The 14,460-nt window shown below is 41.7% G+C and overlaps 1 protein-coding gene across 3 annotated transcripts in view; it reads left to right on the top strand.

The window, feature by feature from the left end:
- PLCB1 (phospholipase C beta 1) overlaps positions 1-14,460 on the top strand; it is a 412,203-nt gene that overhangs the window by 113,295 nt on the left and 284,448 nt on the right. For all 3 annotated transcript variants that reach the window (XM_076335119.1, XM_076335120.1, XM_076335121.1), the window contains exon 3: positions 756-824. In XM_076335119.1, coding sequence (XP_076191234.1) covers positions 756-824 — 69 coding nt within the window. The remainder of the gene's footprint in view (positions 1-755; positions 825-14,460) is intronic.

The following is a 14,460-nucleotide window of genomic DNA, read 5'->3' as shown; positions in this document are numbered from 1 at the left end:
GGCAGGTGCCCCCAGGGTACCGTGGGCTTGGCTCAGCCCCTGTCCTTCCCGTGCTGCCAGGCACCGGCAGGGAGGGTAGAGACCCAAGGGGTTATCAGGGAAAGGAGATTCTTCATGTTACACGTGTGTAGGGGAGGACAGGGATTTGCCTAACAGAAGCTGTCATCACGTGCCCGTTTTTTTCCAAGTACGGCATGTGTTGTATAACCCACAACTCAAGAGTAACGTATGAACTATGAAATGCTTGTCAAAAGTGCATGGTTTTCACTGAGCAGTAGTCACTAAAATTGTCGAACCTGTTATCACTGTAGATATAACAACTTCTTGGGTTTTATGTGCACTTTTCAAAATGAAGTAGGTTTTCTATTGCAGAGGCAGGGTTTTCTGTTTGTAACGTTGCCTTTTTCACACTGTGACTAGCATAAAAATGCTAAAATTGTATTAAAAAGGGAAGGAAAAAAAAAAGGCACAGCAGCTGGTATTTAGTGATCCAGGAAATAAGCTTGACTCGTACAGCTTCTATATATTCTGTAGATCATAAAAGACCTGCACATTTTTAAGGAAACCAAGTTATGTGTCTAAGGTCTTAGTATTGCTATTAGAATAGCTTAAGTGCAACAGAGCACTCCTTGAAACTGTTCTCAGTTTGGACAGGCGTCACTGCAAACAGCAAACCCCTGACAGATGTGGGAAGTGGGGCACTGTTAACACAACAAGGCTTTTTGACTCATCTGTGTTGCAATTTTTCCTTCTAGGAGACTGAGCTGCTAGATATCAGCCTTGTCAAAGATGCCAGATGCGGAAAACATGCCAGAGCTCCCAAGGTAGGAATTTTTGCTGTGTGCTTACATGTTACGTTGATGACCTAGATGAAATAGAATGGGAATTATATGCAAGAATTTAAAAAAACAAAAAAGTTCCCTTTGCTAATAAGAAGTATTTTGTCTTTTCTCCATTTAACACGGTTTCTGATGAGAAGCATTAACGATTGTTGAGCTGTTGTCATTTGATTCTGTATGTAGAATGCTGATGGATGCTCTGCTGGCAGTGAGGGAACAAAAATCCTGGTTTGTCAAGGTAAACTTATACAAGTTCCTGGCTTCCCTGATGGCAAGGAGCTGATAGTTGTTTAGGTCCATGTTGCATTTTGTGCTGCCTGTTTTCCTCTTTCAGTGCCTCTTGAGGCCAGAAAGAGGGTTGTTTTTTTTTAAACTGTCATCAGAGAGGTCAGGATATCAGCTCCCTTAGGTCTGCTCTGATGTATTGCATACTCGTGTGCTGTCTCTCAAGACAGTAGGTTGTAGATATATGTTCTCTCTGGTGTTTTTGTTTGGACAGACACTACACATCAGAGAAAAAAAAACAAAGCACTCAGCTCTGGAAGCAAGATAGTGCCTCGGGGAATCACAGGAGTGATAAGAAAAAAGGAAATCTCCTCAGGGGCCTGAAAGTATGGTCTTGCTGCCACTTAGTCGCGGTTGAACCGGTGGAATTGAAGCAGCCTGAAGGAATGCTTCTCCTACCCTCATCTCGGGGGAGGAAAATGGCTGTGGCTTCCCTGAAGCCTCCCACTGGGCTCCCTTTTCCTTGCACCCAGCCTTGGGTCAGGGCCCCACAGGCTCCTCAGCACCTTGAGGGTAGGCATTAGGAATGGAAAAGGTTGTTTCTCTGTGCCAGAATGCGATTGTAGTTATCTCTGAACAGACTATTCAAATTTGGTTTTCAAAGCTTTCCATGTAGTGCTGGCAGCATTTTAAAGGCTGAGTTATAATTGAAATGCAACAGAAGTACTTTATGACATCCACATTAATACCAAATGAGTTCACCATGATTAATGGTTCTATGATGAATAGCAATAAAGCATTAACAATGGCTAGAACATTATTTTAAAATGCTACCCGCTTTACGGAGGACATTCATGTTCTTCTAACAAAATGTTTTTAGCTAAAATTTATGCATAGCTATTGCCTCAGTGACTTTTATTTATTAGGTTACATAAAGGCTGGTTTTGTTACAACATGTTACGGATTTGACAGCAGTGGCATTAAATGAAGGGTATGAGAAAATCCTAACTTTTAGGGTGGTGAAATGCACCACCTGTGTGCATGAGTTTGCTTTTTGTCATTGATTTTTGTGTGGGCAGAATGAAAACAGCACCTGGGTTGGCTGGTGATGGGATCTTGCAAACAGCGTGAAACAAAACACTCATTTTGGGGTCAGTCGTGTCGGTTTTCCTTTGATCCACGTTGTGGGGCTGAGCAAAGGAGTGTTGACTGCAGGTGAGCAAGCGTTACAGAAGCCCTGTTTGTGTCACATCCACAGAAGATCTAAAACTCATATAGCAGCAGGAAGGCTTGGCTCTAACTCAAGCAGTAGCAGCTTGTGATTGCATGGAGGTTTCTAGTAAAAACCCTGGTTTATTGGCTTAAGAGAGCAGCACCACGTACGCATGATACTTGTCAAAGTTCCCAGCTTTTCAGAGGCTCTTCTCCCCGGCTCTACTTCCATGTGGGAGCAACCCTTGCTCTCAGGTGAGCATAAATAATGAACTGTGGTTGCGGGGGGGAGCAAGCTTCCCTCATGTAGTGTGCAAAGAAGTCATTCACAATCTGCTCATTGCACGGAAAAAGCGTGATGCACATGATGATTATGTTGTGATGACGAGTCTGAGTTGTATCCAGCAGACTGGCTCTGGTGTGGTTTACTGGTACCTGCAGAGCCTCTTGCCCTGTATGTAATACAGTCTACGGTATAAGCTGTGGCCATGGAATGGAGTTTAGTTGCCTCAGCAACAAATACTTCTTACTGCCGTGGTACCACTTAACACAGGTTTATTAGCTATCCCAGAAGTTAATCTCTCATGGTCTGGTGGGATCATGATTGACTTGGGAACTTGCTTCCTGTAGTAGCCTTGCCAGGCGGAAAGGACAACGTGCTGTTGTGCATTGACGCATCTTTCACTGTAAAACAAGAGATTTTGGTGATTTTCTCTTCATTCCCCCACCACCCCTCCCTCTTGCCATAGTCTTGGACAATTTATACTGCGTTAGGGGACTTCTGCCAGTTTATGCAAATTTTTTAATCTATTTTCAGAATTCTAAGATTGGATTTCATCTGTGGGTTGTCCTTAAAAACTTAAGTTAGTGGGAATCTTTAAACCTCATTTAGTGTATTTCTGATCTACTGCTACGTTTTGATAGAAATAAGTGTCATCTTTAATAAGCCTTGACTTTTGTATTACATTAAAAAATGTAATTAATTTTTATTTTTATAGTAAACTAAATTTCAGTGTCATTAACGACACCCGTAGTAAGCTACCGGAACCTGTTAGGTGTGCTGCTACAGAAGACCATCAGCAAGTAATGATTTTAGAGGGCTATAAGCAGTCATAATTACCAAAAAACTCTTTCCTCCCCATCACCATCTGGAATACACGCTTCTTCCCCGTATGCTGTCATATCCACCAGCGGGGACGTTTCTTTGATAGCTTAATTAATCTGCCAAGCTCTTGGTCTTTTTGATGGCTAGAAACAGAGTCTGTTCCCATGCTGCACTCAGTGTACCTTCTGCACAATCATCAATATTTTTAATTTCTGAAAAAGAGAGAGAAACACAAAGGGGTTTTCAGTTAGTTTCTCTTTCAACCTTGTTAGTTGACATTCACTTTTCACAATATTTTTCAGGAAGTCCAGACATACATATTTCGTGACTGTTCTTGCATGTTTGTTGTTACATCTTCTAGTCATTATCATAAGAAAAAAAAGCTTTTTCATTCTGGAGAAGTCTTCATCGATGAAGGATAAACAGCCAAATGCTTTGTTTTTATTTAGAAGGCATTGTACTCTTTTTGTTTTATCCTATTTCACAGTGTCCCTAAATTTGTTGAAAATGTGTTAACATTTTGCTCCAGTGATTAAGTCCAAGCTATGGATTGTCTTCTGTAATGCCTTGGCTTTGGCTAAATGGGCATAGTCTGCGTTCTGGAGAAAGGTAGTATTAGGCATGCTCATGTTTTGTATTATTCCCTAGGCCAAAGTGTGGGTAAAAAGCGTGATAGTAGACTCCAAAAATGGGATATATAAACGCACTTATGCTACCGTACACTGTTCATAAGCTCAGAGCTTTTTCTTTCTGGGTTTCTCATCCAGGAGGTCTGGTTCCTTTGTCCATTCCCTATTACGTTTAGCCTCAGAAGTTCCTTTGAAGGCACAAAAGTGCAGCTCTCATCCTACAGTCGTCACATTAAGGTAGCACGAGGAATGAGCTGAGATCTCCTCAAAGTTAGTATGTTAGCACTAGGTTGCAGCTATGCAGGTGGTCAGCTCTGCTTGGCAGAGTGCAAAACCACTTCTCCTTCTCCAGCTTCTGGTTTGTGATGATTGTTAGAGTCTCTTGAAACCTCTCTCCTGTTCTTCCCGTTCCCTGGAGACTTAAGAGCAGAGCACCAACACTATTCCTGGCCATGACAGCAGTGTATGGGAGTAGCTCAGAAAGGCGTCTGCAAAAGAAAGACATTCCTGAGCAGACCTCAGGAATAGTTACCCAGAAGACCTGGCTGAAACTACATAGAGTAGCCCAGCACTAGACCACAGTCCTAGAGCCGAGGTCATAGCCTTATCAGCTGATGGTAATTATTATCTGTGCTCTCACGCTTCACGGTACTGTAATGAATTTGTGGCTGCCCCGAGAAGTGCTGTTGCCATGTGGATGGTGTGAAGCCTAGAGCCTCACCTCAGCTCCTCTGGGTGTAAGAGTGGCTTTGTGTTTAACCTTCTAGGAAACTCAAAACGTGTTCTCATCCATGGCAGTGTCCACCAGTTCTTACAAATGGTGCTCAAGGCTGGGAAGACAAGACAAATTCAGGAGACTTGCACAAGTCTCTGTCCTACTTTGGGTGCCTAATGGCACCCAAAGGGAATTTGTAGATTTAGGGGGTTAGGTAGACCCTGTGGGTCTTGGGCAGAGAGTCAGAATGGTTTTACAGCAAAGGAAGTGGGGCACAAAGATTAAAGGTTGCATCACTCAGAGTGTTTAGGCATCTGAAAATAAGCCTGTATGTCTTTCATAGGAACTTAGGTTTCTAATGATGTAGAAGGGAGGTCTTTAGTGGGTACCAGAACACTTGATGCTTGGGGGATGAGAAGACCCAAAATCAGTAAGTAGTATACTCAAATGACCTCTGTGTTACTGAGAAGCTTCAGCATTGCCTTCTTTTTCCACATTGTCAGGGATGAGTCCTTCTGTCTTCAGCTGCTATTTTCAGAAACGTTAACAGAGTTTTCCGTCTCAATGCAATATACATGCAAAGGCTTATCCTTTGGAACAAGGGCAAATCTCAGGCAGCACAGAGCACTGCAGCAGATCTCTATATGAGAAGAAAAATGAAAGTGATGTACTGAAGAGAACAAGAAAAGAGTTATTAATTGTGTACGTTAGGAAAAAGTGCCTGAATTCAAAATACAATGAAATTTATACAGAAGTGGGGGAATTATAAGATGATTATCAGGACTTTGCCTTTTTGGTAAGCATTAGAATCATTTAGGAAGGGAGGAAGAGAAATTTTGAGAACAGGAGATTAATACACAGTTCATTTTTTCCTTCGGAAGACGTGACTGCCCATAAATTCAGCGCAGCCTTGTTGAAGCGTGGCATGCCTTTTTCTCACAGCTTTCAGGGACTCAGAGCTGCCGCCGCCGGTGTCAGCCAGGGTGCAGCGTCAGGATGCTCAGGGCTCACGTTGTTTGTATTTTGAAGTGCTGCAGGAATGTGAAGATCATTAGTTGCGATGAAGCGATTATTTATTTCCTTTTATTCGCACATTACCTGGTAGTACTCTCTGGAGCTTTGTTTTGACTAACGAAGAGACATCTTTTTCCTTGTAAAGCTTAGCGAAGAGGTCTGCAAAATAAAATAACACAGTGAAGCAGCAGGGAAGAGAAACATATGCTTTTGTACAATGAGGCATAGGAATAGCTCTGAATATTCACATACCTTCTGTGAAGCGTGGAAGTACCACTCAAAAGAGTGTCCATGTTCTTAAAAGGGAGACATAGCTAAAAATGTCACGCAGCAGTAAATACTGGTGAAAGGTTAGGTGGTGAAAATTTGGCAGCTACAAGCATGCTTTGCAGGACTAGGGAAGTCACACTTTTTATCATCTTGTATTTACGTTAGCCAATAACAGTTTCTATGGAAACGAAAATCTTAATGCAACTGTGTAAGTGTTTTTAGTAGCAAGACGAAATATCAGGATGAGTTGGCAGGAATAAGGAAATAACCCCATGGCAAATGTTCATATTGAAAACTTTTGATGCATTTGATCAGTCTGTTTTCCCTCAAAGATACCATAAATCACTCAGCGGGAAATGAATTTCTTTAAATGACATATGCTATGGAACCCGTAGGAGATGAAATTATGAATGATGGAATCACTCTAATGCCAAAATGTTTATAGAGCGTAGTCCCCAATTTTAAAAACACTCGCAGCTCCCCTGCCCCAAATTTTCTCACTTTAACAAGAAAGCTCTACAGAGAAAAATAATCAAGCTTTTTTTTAATGTCAGAAATTTGCCAAGACCTCAACTACTATTAATACCATCACCAGCCTCTCTGTATTTAGTGGGTTTTCTTGAAATACTCCCGAAGTCATCTCACTCTACTTGAGCATCTCAGCTGTAATTTAAAAACTACACTCTTCTTCCTCACCGCAGAGGGTTTGCTGGTTTCTAACACATCTGTAGAGAAAAATCAACATTTCATGAACTAGACGGGCTCAAAAACTAACAAAGAAAGTCTAAAGAATTACTTAACTGAAAATCTGATGATTTTCAGGGAAATGAGGATGTGCAAGTCTATTTGAATTGTCAGAGCTATCAAGACTGCTGTCTTCAGCGTCTGCTTCTGTACTCCATTGCGCTTAGAATCAGTAGGATGTTACTGATGTTTGGGTAAAATTTATGCAGAGAAGCAGAAAGTAAGACTGCTGTCTGTTATGTTGTTAATAATCTATTTCTTTCTTTTTTTTAACTTACTGCCTGAATTTACAAATGCAGGTGAAGAACTTTTTGTGAGCCCACTCAAAGCACACATACGCAAATAAATAAATTGCAGATAACGCTTGGTTGATTTGCCTCCGAATAAGGCTCTAACTTCTAATTTACGAGTCCAATGACAAGAGCCTGTCAAAATAAACCTAATTCAATCATTTGATTTCCTTATGGTATCTGAACTTACTTTTTTGCTTGCAGGCCGTGACTTTTATGGTCAGGTTGTTTGTTTATCAGGAGAACAAAAGAGGCCTCTGTCACCTCTGAAATATTTGAAAGCCGAGCAGTTATTAATTTCTTTATGATAAAGTCTGTGCTGGGACAATTATATTGTGTTTAGTAACCACCCTGATTAGACTGCATGTGAGAAATGGCAGATAGGTTTTTTTTTTTCTTTTCCCCTTTTCTTTTCTTTTTGGTTCACTCAGTAAATTCCCTGGAAAAAGTCAGCTACCTACATGGATCGCACAGGAGAGCAACAAGCCTGCCCTTTGCAGCACTGACTTCTGTCGCTCTGCCTGTCTCAAATGCCGCTATTGCTGTTATTTTTATCTGCTGATAAATGCATGTTGCTTTCCCTTCAGCAATCTTGGTGCTAAATTAGAAACTCTAATGTAAATTATGCCTAAGCAATGTTCTGTTTCTGCCAAAAAGAAATAAAAATGGAATATGCACGCAGCTCACCTTCTTCCCACTCACCTTAGGGATAACAGTGACATCCTCGAACATCCCCCCCAATTTGTTTGTTCTTCTGCGTGACTGCTTTTTTCATAATGATGATTAAATAACATAAAAAATTTTCTCTAGGTTGAGTTTTACTTTATTAAGGAAGGTTAAGATTAATTTCTTTGGATGATACTTGACCAGTGTTCACGCGGTCGTGGTTGTAAAGACGGGGAAATGCAAGTAGTTGAAATGCTGCAAAGAGCGTGGGAGCTGTGGTCGCTGCGAGAGCGAGGGAGTTTTGCCTTGGACCCTTCTTGGGGGGATGAGCCTCGCTCTGCCCTTCTTTGCCCGCTTCCCTGCAGCTTGGCATCGCCTCTCTCCACCAGGCTGAACAGGCTCCTAATGGCACCCGGCATCTTTCGCCTTTCCAAATTTTCCCCACCAGTGCAGACTTTTTTCGGAAAAGGTCTCCCCACTGCCCCCAGTAAAGTCCTGCTGCTTAGTCAGGAATGAAGGCAAGTTTCGGTATGGCTGGGATGCTTTTGAGCTTGGGGTTTGTGTTTTTTGTTTTTTAAATCTGTTGAAAGTTAACTTCTTTGGGGAGGAGTCTCATCTCCAAAGATAAAGCTGTCGGTGCTGCTATCCAGGGAGCACGGAGAACAGGTTTTCACTTCTCCATCACCTGGAGAAATGTCACCATCAGAAACGCTCTTCATGCTATTATGGAAGCAAAGCAAAGCAAAGCTTCCTGAAAGCGCAAACGAAGCCTGGGGCATTCAGTAGCAGCACAGTAGCCATTTTCTGTCTGCTTCATCAGGTCACAAGTCATGTCTCAAACACAGTGGCTTGCTTAGCGGAGTGGATGAGCACAAGTGCTTTGCACCTGCGCTCTGAAGCCTGCAGAGATTCCTCGCCGGCCTCAGAGCGCGGTTCACTTGGCTGCTCATGCCTCAGGCTGAGGCCACCTCTGAGACGATCAGCATCCCGGTGCACCACCAGCATGGCCCAAATTGGTGAAGGTGGTTTTATTTACAACCCTCTAATCTTTAGGGAACTAGGACCTTTTCAGAAGCTTGTCGTCAACTGTATAACTTAGCTCTGTCTGGGTAGTTCATCAGATTCACTATTTACTAACATTCGGGGTATAGTAGAAAGCACAGGTTTTCGTCCAAGGCTTTCACTATGAATCACTGCCAAAAAGATTTAATGTTTTATTTTCCCTGCTCACTGGTTGTTTCAGTTAGCTTTTTGTGCTACTTGGTTTTATGTTTTTCTTTGTTGTTATATTTATAAAACATATATCTTCTTGTTTGTATACTTTCATGCCAAAGTACGAAGTACAAAGTATGTAACAAGAAATACTGTATTTTAAGAAGCACAAAGGCATTTTATAAACGTGATTTTAAAACTTGACATTTAAATTTGAAAAGGTAGAATAGGACACTGCTCAATTAAATATGTGATATCTGAGTTGCTGAGAACAGCAGAGTGCCAGTAAAGCTGTGCTTTAAATGCTACTGCTGAAGATGCTTTTGAATAAACCTGCGTACATATTTTTTTCCTTTTTTTTTTTTCCTTTCCTTTTTCTCCTTTAGAATGACTTTTCGTGTGATTTTGAAGAGAGATTGACAGAAACAGCTTTGTGTGCTCTCAGGCACACATAATACTCCAAAACTATTTTAAATCCATACGTAAGCCACTCTCGTGAGCTTTCAGACTGCGGCGGTGGGGGATTAAAGTAGCACACTGGAGGGCATGGACTCATCACTTCACATCTGCATGAAGCACATGCTCTGTTAAGTTCAGTGCTACGGTAATATTTCCTGTGATAGCATAGTTGATTGTAATCACCTCCGTGCTGTTTCAGCTTGAAGGTTTAAATTCCTCTTCTTGCCTTTCCCTGCTGCGGCATAGGGTTCACAGGAGGAGAGGTGGGTTGCAAAGTGGCATCTCTCGGCTGGTAGGTACTGCTTCTGGTGAGCCTCGCGGTTGCTGCCGTTGGCAGCCATTGCCTGTGCGCTTCAGTGCAGTGGTGGTGTGCTGTCACTGGCTCACCTCGGTGACGAGGCCCTGTCCAATATCGGCAGCCTTTTAATGTTTGTGTTGCTGATCAGCGATACGCGACATGGATGTCTTATTCCTGCCTTCACAACTAATAACGCTAATGAGATGAGAATGTAGCTGGGACAGCAAGTCCAGCCGACAAACCTACACCCACTGTCAATCGTGATAAAGCTCACTTGAATCTGATAAATGGCATTTTTACAGTGACTCGCACAAAATTTAAAAATTGTTGGGACAATATGAAGTTATTCTGGAGGTGCTTTTTGTGATGCTAAGATGTTAATATTGCCTGTCAATGTCCTACATTATCTGTCTGTTATCTTGCACCCCCTGTGTGTTCATATCCACGTGTTACCTTTTGACTTGCACTAAGATCATAAAGATTTGGGAAAGTACAGTCCTTTTTTTCCAGTGTTGGTACAGTATCTAAAAGAGTAAAGTCCTGTTTCATGAGTAGGGCTCGTAAGTGCAATACTAATACGAAAACTAATAAGTAAAATGTTGCTTTCCATAAAGATAAGAAATGCTGCATTCAGCCTCTGTCATCAATGCTCAGTTTGGAAAGAATTTCAAAATTTTTCATTGGAAAATGTAAGGGTACTAAATAACTGAGTCATACTGGTCTTTCCTTCTGAGCGGTAATCTCCATCTAGAAATATTTCATAAATATTAAAGTATATATTTTAGCAGTAGTGTGGAGCCATGCATCCAGAGAGAGATCTGATGGTAGCGCAGTACCCTCAGGCTTCAAATGTGGAATCAACAGGCTCAAGTGAAAATGCCAAAGCAGAAATATTTTTCTGCAGTTGTTTAGAACAAATGATTTAAATTTCCCCATTTTATTGGAATCCAGCTTGGTGATTTTCCATGGCATCCCTTATCTTGTAAATAACTGGTTGGCAAAAACTACTAGGTTTTAATTAGTTGCAAAGGTTTGATATATTTGTTATCATCTGCATATAAGTGGCTCATTCAGTATCTCCTCATGGAACTGAGCAAAACCATTTAGGCTTAGAAAAGAGACCACTGTGAAGCAGAAGCATTAGGTGTAGATCCTGAGTAACCATGGCTGATAGAGATGCCAGTTTCTTCGCAACCAGGTGGAAGTGCCCCCCTACTCAGCTCTGCAGGGAAAAGCGATTTACTGGTGGACAGGACAGCAGGGTGCTGAATAGCTGAGGAGGAGCGGAGGGTGATCGGCGTTGGTAAGTTGTTATCTGTGTTGGATGGGGCTGCCTGTGTGCTGCAGTGGATGTCAAACCCTGCCTGGAAACCCTCAGGCAAATGGCAGGAACTGAGCAATTTGTGATTGAGTTTAAATAAGTATAAACTGTCTTTGGTCAGAGCTTGTACCTCAAGAGATTTGTTTTTGAGATTTAGAGGAGTTGTAAAAAAAAGTTTTAATACTGAAGTTATTTAAGCTTGCTTAAACTCCATTAGAACAGCTTCCAGCTTCAAAGTTCGTTATCTTCCATATTACATTAGCACTTTCCTGGTCTCGCAGCTAAGCACATTTGGCTGTGAAACTGCACATTCGCCTAACGTTTGTTAATCCGTACTTGTATGCTGTCCAGTACAGATGTCTAAGAAAAAGTGATGGGAAGAAACTTGGCTCTCCGAGCTAAAACTTTGATCGCAAAATAATTACAGCCCCTGCCATAAATAATCCTTGTTTCATTGCTGTGGCTTTTCAGTCTGTTTGCTTGTGTCCCAAGGCATGTCTGTGCCAGTTGGACATCCCAGCCGCACCAGTGAGATGATGTCCATGGCAGGTGTTCTGCTGTGCCTTGTAGTGACACAGGCGTCCTGCAGGGAGACCTCTACCGGTATCACAGGGAAACATTTTATTAGGAATGTGAAAGTGGGACTTAAAAAAGAGTCAGCTACAGATAAGGAAGCTAATGGGAGCAAATGGAAATAGCCAAGGGTCCGTGTGAACTATAAAGCAGCAGGAAACTATGGCTATTTCCAATGTAAGAATATCAGTATATTCACGTTAAATCCATGTTACCATTTTTCCAAAGCGTCAAGTAGAAATGAGACTGTTTTCTTTTGCTCTAGTCTGCTGTGGATGCGTAAAAAGGTAGAGGCAAGTGCATCCAAATATCCGATAGTTGGGTTTTTTTATACAGTAGGATATTTCTGAAACCAAACCAAACCAAACACCCTTCCTTTTTAATTATAAATAGGATTATGCTACCAAGTAAGGCATATGAATACTTCATTTTTAAATAAATCCTGGGTAGTATTTGTGTGGCAATAACAAAAAAAACCTTATAGCTGTGTTAAGCGCGAGTTGCCTGTCTGGCTTTCTCAGCTCTGTCACCTCCCAGCCTAATCCTAGTTAAATAAACAAAATTATCAGCTGTTGCCGCTAGGGAGTTCAGACACTCTGTTCCCCTCCTGGGGTGTTAATGAGCCAGCCGCAGGGATGTTCCTGCAAAATGGATGGCACGGCGACACTCGCTGATACACAAGCATGTGCACGTGGGAGCAAAATGGTTATCTGTATGTCAGTGCTAAAAGAACATTTTCTGAGGGCCAAAGGTTTGCTTAATGCATTTTTCAACCCTTGGTGATTCACTGGAATAAAGTATAGCATATTCCTGGTAAAGACTGCTGTGTGTTGAGATTGATACACAACTACACCTGATTTAGCAAGGTTTTTCTGGCTATCAGCTGCATCGTGCATACATCCTTCCCCAGGAGAAGCATTTCTACCACTACAAAGTTGAATGGGCAAAATTGCCGTAGCCCATCCTTGATATGGCTGATCTGCACTAGCGGTGCATATAGATAGAATTAGGTGCCATTTTCCGCATGTGGATGGCCTTTTGTATGGTTATTAGCACTGTAAGTGTCCAATGTCCTTCATATTTTGTCTTGTGATGATAAAAATCAGGTCTTCATTCCTCTTGAGAAGATCGATCTGCTGAAAAATCCCGTGCATGGACCTATGTGTCATTCCTGTTGTATAGAAATCATCGTACGGGATGTGTAAGAAAGTAGGTGAATTACACATTTCCAGAATTTACCCGCTCTTGAGTATAAACTTGAGTTCATACCCCTGAAGTGTAGATTGAATTATTAACCAGCCTAAAATATCAAGGATCTTACTGAAATACTGACAGTGTACCAGTGCTCTGGGATTGTGGCGTGTCCTAGAAAGAGAGTGTGCAGAAAGGGCAGATTCAATGCTGATCTTACGCTAAGGTTCAGCATAGCTCTATTTTTAGCTAGTAGAACGATCTTGATTGAATCGCCAAACAAAGCAGAAAAAAACCGAGTGTGTAATTGTAAATTACAGCAATCTATTAAAATGCAGGTTTGCTCTTCTAAAGGTGGATTCCATGTGGTTTAGGTTTGTGAGCTTCTGAGTTACGTTGTTTAACTTGGGGAATTCGGATAAAAACCCAGTTACCTTACTTCGGAGAAGAAATACCCTTGGCTGGGAGTTCTTGGCTGCGGTATTTTTCAGGATCCAGTTTCTTTGTTGGTTTTTTTGAATTTGAATGAACTTGCAAATGTGTAATTTAGGGACAGGCCTAGATGGTAGCTGATGTTTTTCCACCCTGTTGTGCGCTGCCTCTGCGTCTGGGTTCATTCCCATCGAGGGAGACCAGTTTCCAGATACTAGACTTCCAATGATGGTTAATCACTGTAACACCCGTTAAAAGAACATGTTTTTTCCTCATTTTTCCAGGAGGAATCCTAAAAACAAGTGTCAGTATAACTTGCAAATATTAACATCGTAATCCAGGTTGTTTGGATTCTGCCGTATCTGCGTTAGTGAGTACCTGTGCTGAAGAGCAGATGTGATGTGCAGACAGAAAGGTGAGCTGCTGGGGTTAGGTCCTCTCCAGCAAGCTGTGAATCTGGCAAGGTTTGGCCATCTGTAGGGGCTTTGGGTCTGATTTTTTTTCTTTTCTTGCAAGAAAGTTATATCCAGTCCTGGTCCTAGGACAGCGTTAAACGTTATAGTTTATCACAGTTGGTAAAAAATTGGATTTTTTTTTTTTTTTTAAATGGGTCAGAGGAAATGAGACCTTTTTGCTCTGTCCAAATACAGAAGAAAGCATTACCAGCTCAGTGATTTTTATAAGAAATTTTGTGATGGAAGGTTCTGGTAGTTCAGGGGAGCTGCGCTGACTGCAGGTCTGACTTGCAATGCATCCCAAACGCCTTTCTCCTGTTTTGAAACGCATCTAATATTGATGATGCCATAACTGAAATTACACAAAGATTTTTTTTGTTGTTGGTGCTCTGAGTTAACCTTCTTCCTCCGAGATTAATGAAATACAGAAAAAAATCTATATGAGAAACTGTATGCTGTAGTTGTGAATGTTTAGTATAAATGGCTTCAAAATGATGTTTGCTAATGAAGTGGCAGAAGCTGAACAGTCGTGCTGGGTAGGGTCACAATATAAAGGGAAAAGGCAGTCACATTCACCTCAGAAATAATGGTAGCAATTTGCATGTCGTTAAAATGTTTAAAGAAAACAGCAAAACCGAATTCAGGTAAACTAAAGCAGACTTCTTGAATGGTTACCTGCGTGTTGAGACAAATAGAAGAAGCTAGTGTGCGTCAGGATAGCTGATAGAGCCGTGGCAGCAGATCCCAGCCCTCCGAGGGATGTGGGGGTTTTGCTTTGGCTTTTGCTGAGACCCGGGCTCCCTTCATCAC

The sequence above is a fragment of the Aptenodytes patagonicus genome, chromosome 3 (genome assembly GCF_965638725.1).
Source record: "Aptenodytes patagonicus chromosome 3, bAptPat1.pri.cur, whole genome shotgun sequence".
NCBI classification, from domain to species: Eukaryota; Metazoa; Chordata; class Aves; order Sphenisciformes; family Spheniscidae; genus Aptenodytes; species Aptenodytes patagonicus.
Note: the sequence above shows the minus strand (reverse complement) of the source record. Positions and strands in the feature narration are given on the sequence as shown.